Raw genomic sequence first — 11,525 nt, 5'->3', positions numbered from 1 at the left:
AAAGATACAGTTCAAGCATGAATTTACATTTAAAAATGTGATAATTGATACAGGAATCACTGTCATTAACAGTACTAGACCAAGTTTGAATTTTAATTGATTAATCAATCTCTATTTTACTTTTTTTAACCATAAGTGGCTACATGTTTGAGCTAACCAAACATCACTAAACCCACAATTGTTCAACATATTTTGAACAGCAGTTAACCATTGTGATTGGAGGTTTTGAGCTTTTTGCATATTAAAAGTAAGACAGTACATAACGTATAAGCAATAGAAGAGTTATCTTTCTGAATTAGTTTGGACCAGAAACTAGCCATCCTACATTTGACATAATTCATGATTGGATATCGTCCAAGTTCACTAAGGATCATACAAGTTGGAGTTGATTGTTTACAATTAAGGATTATTCTGCAAAATTTTATGTGTAATTTTTCATCCAAAGCACACTGAGAGTAGCCCCATATTTCAAAACCGGAAGTCTCAATGGGAGGACCAGGCTGTCAAATAACTTAAGTTGGATACCAGTGGGTAACTTAAGTCTTCTACATTTTGAAATTAGAGAATACATTGCTGTGCTAGCCTGATCATATAATTTTTTCTTGTAGTATATACCCAAATATATTCATAATACTTCCAGGTTCGAACTTCCTATATGAAAGATGAGAATCTTTCTAATTTTACCCTTTGAGAAAATAACAATTTTAGTTTTAGAAACATTAATAGACATTTCTTTATCAACCAGTAAGTGTGTATAAAGAGTCTAGACTCCGCGAATAGAGCAATCTAGAGTTTTTCTCTCGTTTCTCTTTCGTTTTCTCGGCGGCCGCGGCGGTTTTTGTTTGTTTGTTTGTTTTTTACACAGCACGTGTCGTGTGCGCCGGGCGGGCTGTGCGAAAACTGCGCGTGTAACGTTAGAGAGATCGAGAGTGGACCGCGCCGATGATAAGTGTGCGTGTACGAGTCCAGTGCAAGTACGTACGTACTAATAATCACTGCATGCGTTATCCAGTCGTCAGTTAGTTACGAGTTTGGTTCTGCTCTCTGTACTAATACACAGTAGGACCTCTGAGTCTGAGTAGCGTAAAATGGATGACAGCGACCTTGCCGAATCTGATTTTGGGGATTATTCCGAGGACATCAGCGATACGTCTGAAGAAGACGATGGAGATGACTGTGAAATCGCTGGATATACATTGGGTGAAAAGCCATACATGTTCGAGCCGCTCGCAGAAGAGCCGGGACCGGAAGCTGACAAAGCTGCAGGAGAAAATCCCGAATCAGCTGAAGACGGCGTTGATTCAGGAGCAAGATTGGGAAATAATGACTGGCAAGTACCAGACTTTTTCTACTAGAGTTTAATAGTAGTATGGTAAACAGGTTTATATTAGAATCTATTCCTGAGAGCATAAAAAACACATCTTGTTTAACTCATTAATTTGTAGGGCTTACCTGGTACTCAATTTTTGGCTCACCTGTCGTGAGCCAAAGGCTCAAGTGAGCTATTGCGATCGCCCGTCGTGCGTCGTGCGTCGTGCGTAAACTTTTTACATTTTCATCTTCTTCTTGAAAACCCCAAGACCGATTTTCATCAAACTTGGCAGGTAGCATCCCTAGGGGGTTAGGAACTCAATTTCTTAAAATGGGCACCATGCCCCACCCAGGGGGCCCAAAGTTAATACTATGAGTAAGTACATTGATGATTGTAGTTTCAAGTTAATGGCAGAATCAGGGTGCCCCCCCCCCCCTTGGGACCCAGGGGAGGGGTTCTAATGTGGCCTAAATTGTACATTTTCATCATCTTCTTGAGAACCCCATGACCCATTTTCACTGAACTTGGCAGGTAGCATCCCTATAGGGGGTTAGGAACTCAATTTGTTAAAATGGGCACCATGCCCCATCCAGGGGGCCCCCAGGGGGGGGGGGGGCCCAAACCCCCAAAAATTAAGGAATCTGTAAAAATCTTCTTCTCTAGAACCAGAAGTGATAGAGCTAAGTTAATACTATGAGTTAGTACATTGATGACTGCAGTTTCAAGTGTGTTCATGGCAGAATCAGGGGTGCCCCCCTTGGGACCCAGGGGAGGGGGTAGGGGAGGGGGGTGGTGAGGGGTCCTAATGGGGCCTAAATTGTACATTTTTATCTTCTTCTTGAGAACCCCATGACCCATTTTCACCAAACTTGGCAGGTAGCATCCCTAGGGGGTTAGGATGTCAATTTGTTAAAATGGGCACCATGCCCCACCCAGGGGGCCCCCAGGGGGCCCAAACCCCCCAAATGAAGGAATCTTTAAAAATCTTCTCTAGAATCAGAAGTTATAGAGCTGAGATAATACTATGAGTGAGTACATTAATGACTGTAGTTTCAAGTTTGTTCATAGCAGATCCAGGGGTGCCCCTCTTGGGAGCAGGGAGGGGGGGGGGGGTGGTTGGAAAGGTCCAAATGGGGGCCTGAATTGTACATTTTCATCTTCTTCCTGAAAACCTCATGATTGGTTTTTGTCAAACTTGGCAGGTAGCATCCCTAGGGGGTCAGGATCTCAATTTATCAAAATGGGCACCATGCCCCACCCTGAGGGCCCCAGGGGGCCCCAATCCTCCCAAATTAAGGAATTGTAAAAAATTTGGGCCCTTATTGTACATTTTTATCTTCTACTTGAGAATGCCTGTTCAAATTTTGGTAGAGCTGTGAATAATTTAGTTTAGTGACTGCGTGAAAAGTGAACTTGTGATACTCAGGTGAGCGCTCGACCCACGGGTCTCTTGTTCATTTAAATTTGAAGTAGGGCTCTATAACCAGGTAGAAGGCCTAACGTTAGACCATCTATCTACTAGTTAATGCAGATCCTAGATGTAATATTCTCTCTCTAAAACTATGATTTGAGAAAAACCAAGTTTGACACTGAATTGAAATGGGGGCATTCCTTATTACTTTATGTAAATATAGACTATCATATGTCTATAGAGGTCTAACTCAGTAACTGAACTAACGTTAGATCAGAAGTGTTTATCAATCAGGTTTTAGGACTGGGTCTAAATGACATAGTTTCTAGACGTCTGTTGCTATAGGGATAGTTATGTGTACTAGTAATGTATTTAAACAGAGCTACCAAGTCTCATGCATTCTGCGTGAGACTCAAGCATTTAGGGTCCGTCTCGCGATCTCACGCATGGCACCCATTTTTCTCACGTATCGGGAGCATAGCTTAAAGGATTAACATGAGAGTTGCAATTGAAGGCATATTTCCCTTTTGTCTTTCAAAATAAGTAAAAAATACTTAAGTATGCACCAGCTTGCACCATTCAGAGCTAAAAATTGACAAAGCTCCCTACCGTGGGGGGGTGGACGCCCCCTCTAACACCCTCCCCTTGCTCAGTCGCTTCGCTCCCTTGCTCACGCACACGCGCGTGCGCCGAAACGCTGAGTCATGAAAATCTCACTCATAAAAACTTTTTGGACTTGGCATCTATGTTTAAATCAGAGATAGGCCTATTGTGTTGGGGTTTACACGGTGTGCTCTGTTGATGCAGCACACATTTAGGAGAGTAGATTGTATTACTGGACACTTATTTTCATCGCTCCTCAATTGCGTAGGTTACCTACTCAGAGGATGAAATTTCATGCTCATAAGGTTCCCCCCCCCCCCTACTTTTTTTTAATATAATTTAGGAATACTTGGGCTGTGAATGCCCCCCCCCTCACTTTTTTACCCCATAAGTGGCTACAGAAAAAGAAAAACAATGTGGTTAAGCTTTGTTTTTCAACTAGAGGGCTTAAAAGTGCAGGTGAGTGCTTTTTGTTATGTTTTTATGAGTTGTTAGTTTTTTGGATTTTTTGTTTTTGTTTTAGTTTTGGGGTTTGTTTTGTTTTTTGTTTTGTTTTTTTGCTTTCTTGTCAGCTGGAGAAACGTGGAAGTGGCAGCAACTTGTGCTGAACACCTTTTTTTTTTTTTTTTTTTTGGCTTGTCAGCCGAAGAAACTCAGAAGTGGCAGCAGAAAGTTGCATTGAAGGCAGTAAAATGTGGCACCAACCTTGCAAGTTATTACAACTTTGTATAAGCAAGGCTGGAAATTATTGTAGATCTAGGCCTACTCTCTACAGCTGTGTACTACTAAGTATACCCCTTGACCCAAAATGATGTGTCGGCATAATTTTGTGTAATATAAACTCTCTCACTATACTTGCATAATTTTATCCTTCTACAAATTCCAAAGTAATAGTATGCTATGACCAATAATGGTTACTTCTTATCTGATCTCCAGGTGTTTGTGCACTGGTGGCTGTACACCAATGCCTACAGTTGAAGAATCTAAATGCTGTAAGGAATTGCAGCAAATCGTAACAAGAATGGATGAATATTCAGCAGAACTTGGCTGCATCACAGCTCATCCAGGATTTCAGACAGTTTGTTTGAATCGATGGGTCCTGGAGACAGCCTACAACCAATACATCCAACAGTATGGGGAGGAAATTCTACAAGATGCTTCAGAAAATGAGTAAGATACACATTTCCCCCTTTATCATTTGTAAATTTGGACCATACATTACATTTTTTTTTTTTTTTGGTAGAAATTGAAATGTTTCCATGGCAAGCTGAACTGTAGCAGTATTGCAAGCCTATTTTATAACTTGGTATTTTAGCCTTATGGTTAAAGGGTATGTAAATGATCTTGTCATTCAACTCAGTGCCATAGTAACGTATCTGTTCTATGATGTACAAGTAGGTCCTACTTATTGTAACTATAGTCTGTTCATGGTGATAAGTCAATATGAATTACAACAGAGTTCAATTTAATCTGATTGCCCCTCCCCCCCCCCCCCCCAGTGATTTTAAAAGTGAAGATATATGATACAATGCACTCCCATTATAATGAACACGGTTATAACAAAATTCCAGTAACAATGAAGTAAAAATTCAGGCTGCAACATTACACGCTCTATGTACTTTTATTCTTTTTTTTTTTTTGGTTATGTAATGAAATTTCGATATAATGAAAGAAATTGTAGGTCCTGAGGACTTCATTATAAGGGAAGTCCACTGTAGTTCCATTGTGCATGCAACAGATGATAATTTTTGTTTCAATTCTGTATTTATGTACCCCCCCCCCCCAAAAAAAAAAAAAAGAGAAAATGTAAAAGAAATGAGAATGCAGTAATACATCTTCCAATCTTCTGTCACTTGAACTGGGTTTTTTTTCAGAAAATCAAGGCACATGGCATACCGACAGCTGGCTTGGTGGTGCTGGGAATACTTGGGTCGTCAAGTACGGGTTCCACTTCCTTCGTGTGCAGTGAACCTCATCAGAAGTACATTCCAGTAAAATGGCAGCAAGAGACTTAAGGATGCCCAGTGTGACATCAGGATTGTTGTGATGGAATGGTCAAACTTCAACATGATCTTAATTGCATCTCTCTCTCTGTAGTTGTTTTTGGAAGGTTGATGAGGGGTTGGTTTGCCACTTTGGGCATACTGTGACATTATTTATCTTGTGTGGATGACTTGTAACTTTGGCATTACTAGAACATGTATTACTTCTGTATTTCTTTAGAGTTATGTAAAGGGTAGGGCCTTTGGGCTGTCATTTTTAATGTTTTGTTTATACAATTGTACTTCTGTTTACAGATAGAGTCTACTTTGTCGACTTGCCGGTCACGCAAAATATCTGCGAGCACAGCTGATAACGGGCCCTTGTAGAAATAGTAATGTGCAGCAGTAGTCTTGTGACAAGGCTTGGTCAATGTCTCTGTTCATTTGTTAGAAACATGTGACATAAGCAAACAGTAGACCACCCCCCCCCCCACCCCATGTGACAGGAAAGAGGTATTGTGATGCATCGCCTATTAAATACGCAGTAATGTGGGGAAACATGGGGAAACATGGATGATCCAACTGACCCGACCTTCATTCACTGCCCACCATGGTACATTTCAAAACCATGAATAGCATCAGCAAATACTGTAAATGCTGAGATTTTCACAGTGCATTGATTTTTTGCATATTTTGCTCTACTTTTAGCCAGTGCAAAGTCTAAAACCTGCATAAGTATCTTTACAATTATCTCTGCACATTGAATAGGCTGACAGTTGCGCAGCGCAAATTCAGTGACCTGCAAATATATTTTTGAGCCACGTACACTGTAGGGCGAAAAATTAATCGCACAAACATATCAACGTTTACAGTATTTGCATCGAAGCTTACGCTCCGCGGTAATGGTCGAATCCTGTCAAGATTCTTCGGCTCTTTGGGTACTTGAGATTACTGAATGTAGCTGTATGCAATTTGTTACAGGGATTCTAGAACATATCTGAGCCGGGTCAGCTTCACCACTCCATGGTATTCCCATGCTACTGGCTCTTAACTCTCACAATCACATTAGCTGGATCATGGAGTAGATAGAGATGACACAACACAGCCCACAAGATTCATGTTGATATTTCTCAGATTGCTCAAGATCAGGTGCTTTAGTGAAACTGAAAGAAAGATTTGCTTGTTTCATTTTTTTTTTTTTTGTCCTGTGATCATGCCTTATCTTTCTGTTTTCACTTTGGCTGTCTCATTTTCTCTCTTTATCTTAAGGCTTCTACATTTGTATCTATGATGTCTACAGTCAAGTTTTCCTCCATTTCATGTGAAAGTAAACCCCAGTACTCTAGGAATCTACAATCAGTATATTGCACTCATTGTTGCTAAGCATTTCAATTTTTTCATCTCATAAGCTGGCTCAAATGACCTTTTCAGTTTCATCGTTTGTGCCTGTACACAAACTCTTTCATGCGCTTTGTTTACGTAACCTTTTCTGCGGGCTGTTCAATGTGTGTTTGAGGCTTTCGACGTATGCCACAACTATAATAAAAGGAAAGAAAAAGAAAACACTTCAAGGGAGTTCATAGTATTTTCGAATATAAAGCAAAAATAAATCTTGCCTCATCCATCTTAGCAGCAAGTATGGAATGCAAATTAGCTCAGAGCGGGCCATATTAATCCAACATAACATCCACAAAAGCTACAAAGCACGTGAAAAAAAAACCAATAGCATATTATTGCTCAAAACGCCATAAAGAAACCATGTATATAACATGATTACGTTTCCAAAGTCTCAATTACAAAGGACAATATACAGTTGTACTTTATGTCAAGCAAACATAGGTAGTTTTCTCCTGGTCAATACTTTGGAGCTTGTTTCTATGGTAACCTGTTCAAAAAAAAGAAAGAAAAAAAGTGGTGTCTGGGAAAAGCCATGGTATCACAAGTGTTTGTCACTACTACAGTGCATGTTTTATTTTTTGTTTGTTTGTTTTTGGAATATGTCTTTTTGTGTTTGGATTTATTTCAACAGTCATAAAGATGAGTCATTGTAATATATTACAGTGTATATCTCTCCTGTTGGATTTAGCATACTGTGTGTCTTTGGATGTGTATTTCTTTTCTTTTATTGTTACACTTTAAAATGCACTACTGAGCTATATTGTCTGTTGAGAATGAGAAGGGCGTTAAGTGGTCGTGAACACTATGGGTTTTGTGGCAACTTAACGCCCTTATCATTCTCAACCAACGAAATGTGTGTGGCGAGGTAAATTTGAATGGGTAAAACCCTGTATTAGTCGTGCTTTGCTGTCCGATCACATGATTTCAGTAGAATGTTCCACTTTCATTTCTTTCTTTGTTCTTTGGTATTCTTTTTCCTGTCTTTTATTTAAAAAAATTATAATCTTTTGGCATTTTGTCAATGTAGCAAAGGCCGGCAGGTTTTACGTTCCACTGTGTTGAAGATGTGACAACGTGCTATATGAACAACTCACCAGCTTAATGTAAGAAAAGTATAAAGAATTTATTAAGTTATACTAAAATTACTGCAGTATGATTTTACGGTATGCTGTCTTTTCCTTTCTTTTTCTTGATAACATATTTTCTTGAGAAGCGGGCATGACAGAGAAATTTATTGCCAGCAGAGTACGTAAGCCTGTGTTACCTGTTAAAAGCTGTTATTGTTTTACATGACCTCTGTCATGGTCCCTGTAACTTAAAACAGTGTAAGTAAGAATTTCTTAAGCATGGAAAAATAATCCCATAGTGCTCACATCTTATTAGCATGATCTGGTGGAGAAATTGTTTTGTTCTTTTTTTCTTCAAGCAGCCATCAACTGCTTGCTATTAAAGCATTTTGTTTAATCACTCCCCCTCCCCCCCCCCCCCCCCCCCCCGCCCCAACTCTTCTGTATTGTGACTATCACCACATGTCATGGTCACACACTCATTAGCAAGCATTTGATAATGTCTGCAGTTTAAAGTTACAGAAAGAATTATGACTGTATGGCTGCTGGTCATGGTCAGCACTAGGGGACTAATCGTAATCTGGACATTGTTCCTATCCGTGAATCAAATGAAACAAAGCTGTTACTTGAGAACTAGAAAGGCATTATCAGGGCTGCAAAAAGTCAGTGAAGTTAATACTTTCTTTACCATTCTGAACTGTGTTCCAATGGCCGATCCATTGATAGATATGTTTGTTGAAATGCCGTGATCTGAGTCCTACTCGATGCAAATTCTTGATGTGTCACCAATTCAGTCAGAAAGATTCTCATCAGTGTTAAATGAAAATGAGCAACTGTCATAGCATAAGGAGTCAAGTAGCTTTTTAGGTAGGCATCTTTTTATTTACAGACAAATAGAATCTGCCCTCTGTATTGTGGGTTTTCTTTTCCTTGGTGTATAGAGTCACTAATTTCTGGCATAAAATAATCCAGGAGTCACTGCATTTCCACAGTGACAAATGAAGGGTGAATGGAAACTACATTTGGGACCTTTGTGGCCAATCGATATTTCCCACATTATCGTGGGACTATTTATGAACATTGTTTTGTGTGAGGACCATGGAGATTATGACGCTACAGAAGTTGTAGCGTGACCTTGTGTAAAAGGTGACATGTAAAACGTCATGGGCAGTAAAAGGCCCTTACAGTGAATATCCCTTGCTGTCCACATTCTGAATTGACGATTGATATCTGGAAGTGATAGCTCACATGAATCCAATTACCTGTAAGGACTGGAATTATGAAAATCACAGGATTATTCAAAACAATCGTCCATCTTTCATTTCCAGTGCATAATAATGATTATTATTGTTATAATAATGATAATAATAATGATAATAATGATAATGATAACAAGAATAACAACCATAATAACAAAAATGATAATGGTAATAGAATAGAAAACTGGAGACTTCAGCTTCATTTTCACAATGAGCATATGGCTGTCAAAAGATAGCAGAAAAAAAAAAGAGTTGATTACAATTAAGTCACTGTAAGGGCCTCTTACTGCTGAGTTGACATATTCATGATTTTGTGTTGTTTAAACGTGTTTCAAGCAATTATGTGTTTGTCAAGTGATGAGATATCTTTTTTTTTTCTTTTTGAAAAAAAGAGAGGAAGAGAACGATTTGTATCTGTTTTATGTGAAATATTTGATGCACATTGTTATTTGGAATAAAAATATGAAACTGATTGGGAAAAAAAAAAATATATTATTTGTAATGCTTCATTGACTGGACTGTTGTGGCATTTTCTAGATCCGGCGTGCCTGTTGGAGCATTGCTAGGATGTGAGAGGTCGATGAGTGAATGTGAGTGTATGCTGCAGGAAATATTGACCAGTGGAAATTGGCTTCTGTACTGACTATGAGCTCCCTGGAATCTTGGTGTAGGTCAGACACTTCAGCTGGGGGCACTGTGGCATTGTGGATAAGATTCCCGACTCCTAATTGGGGGACCCAAGTTCGATTCCCTCCCAGTGCTTACGTCCCTTGACAAGATGCTTTTACTCATAATGTCCCTCTCAACCCAGGTGTATATTAAAATGGGTACTAGTATCTGGCAACGCTAGGGTAATACGTGTAATAATGGCAGGGCCCTCTGGTAGAGCAGTGGCAACACTGAAGAGGCTACCCTCGATGAAGAAGACCTGTATGTATGAATAAGCCCAAAAACTGGAAATTCTATATTTTCTTGTCCATTTCTCATAGTCAAAAACTAAACTGATTGCTCTCAGTTGCAGTTGTCTGCAAAATTTATTCATACCCTTGAACATTTTTTAGTGTTTTTTTGTTTTTTTCTGATAAGTGAATGATGGAAAGATCGTACCTCGGTGTGACTTTGATGTATTTAGTTGTCATTTTATTTTAACTTAATTTGTAGAACGATAGCATTGAGATTTCCAGATTGTTGGCAGTCCTCAATTATTTGATTATTTTATTAGAATTTTATTGGAATGTATCAGAGTTTTTGCCTCTCACTCGAGGAGACGGCATGATTACACACAACATTGCTCGGCTAACATCCCTGGAATCAAACCCGATCCAATTGTATTTGCAAGGCAGACATGCTACCAAGTGAGCCACATTACCGCCCTATCTGTGAGGTAAACAGGTCGGTATGGCTTAAATTTCATTTGGGATCAAACTTTCACACACCCACAGCGGCTCACATCATCAATATTTCTCAAACAGCTATGATGGTAAACCAACACCAACATGTTGATGGAGCAATGCTATTGAACAGATTAAAACGTGTAATTTTTTTGTAAGCATTAGCATGAAGCCGGTTTATTTTATTTAAATAAGATGACGGTAAAAGCAAGAAGCAAGAGGATGTATACATACACATACAGTAGTACCACTGTACACCATGTCACCAAAAAAAAACACAGAGAAAGAAAAAAATGGCCGACAGACTAAAAACACGAGCTGATACAGCCTTGAAGTTTACTCACTTTTTTCCCTCGCTGTCCTCAAATAAGGGAGGGGCACTTTGCGTATCTGATTAATATTTTTGCTCAATTTAGTGCATTCTTAAACTAATCCTGTGCAAAGAGTTGCAGTAGAATAAAACAGTTGTCATTAATGATGGGTAGATCCGGGTTGCAATTTGGTAGGCGATCCAAAATACTGTGCTTTTGGGTTGCTCATGACATAGCATTACATTGTCTGTTACAGACTTCTTCTGTAAATGCCCGCGGAGATATTCAGGAAAATTCTCGTCTGAAACCCCTCTCTGATTCTTGGGTTATAAGTCCCAAAGGCACTATAAGTGTCCTAATTGACTTTAGTTTAGTAAAGACATAATTTGTACATGTCAGATCCACATGTCAGTCACTCAAACAGTGATGTCTGTATCGCAGAGAAGACAATGATCTCTTCAAGCACTTCTCGTCCTATAAAAAGAGTCTGACTTCTTGAGTAGACTAATTTTCTGTGTATTTGGGTTTTCAACAACATTGGGTATGATATCTTGGTTTTAACATTGTCACAAATATTGGGTATTCATATTTCCTTTCTAAAAATTATTCACACACAGTTTTCGTTAGTTTTCCTTGAAATACTTAACTATCTGGGCTTTACGTGGGCTTTAAAAATAACTTGTTGAACAAAATGGAAAGCCATAAAGTTTTGCATTGCAGTTGTGCAAGAAAGGTGCAACTCTGAGCATTTTTGTCACTATCTTCATTAGTGCTTTCTCCTAATACCAAGA

General features: G+C 39.1%; 1 protein-coding gene across 1 annotated transcript; it reads left to right on the top strand.

Moving 5' to 3' along the window:
• The first annotated feature begins 1,059 nt into the window (after positions 1-1,059).
• Positions 1,060-5,441, top strand: LOC139715200 (uncharacterized). The gene is made up of 3 exons (XM_071626791.1): positions 1,060-1,330; positions 4,263-4,496; positions 5,201-5,441. Exons 1-3 carry the CDS (start codon positions 1,089-1,091, stop codon positions 5,319-5,321), a joined length of 597 nt encoding a protein of 198 aa, XP_071482892.1. The 5' UTR covers positions 1,060-1,088; the 3' UTR covers positions 5,322-5,441.
• The last annotated feature ends 6,084 nt before the right edge of the window (positions 5,442-11,525 follow it).

Source organism: Diadema antillarum, unplaced genomic scaffold (assembly GCF_040938485.1).
Source record: "Diadema antillarum isolate AM-2024a unplaced genomic scaffold, OU_Dant_1.0 seq00003078_RagTag, whole genome shotgun sequence".
Taxonomy (NCBI): Eukaryota; Metazoa; Echinodermata; class Echinoidea; order Diadematoida; family Diadematidae; genus Diadema; species Diadema antillarum.
Note: the sequence above shows the minus strand (reverse complement) of the source record. Positions and strands in the feature narration are given on the sequence as shown.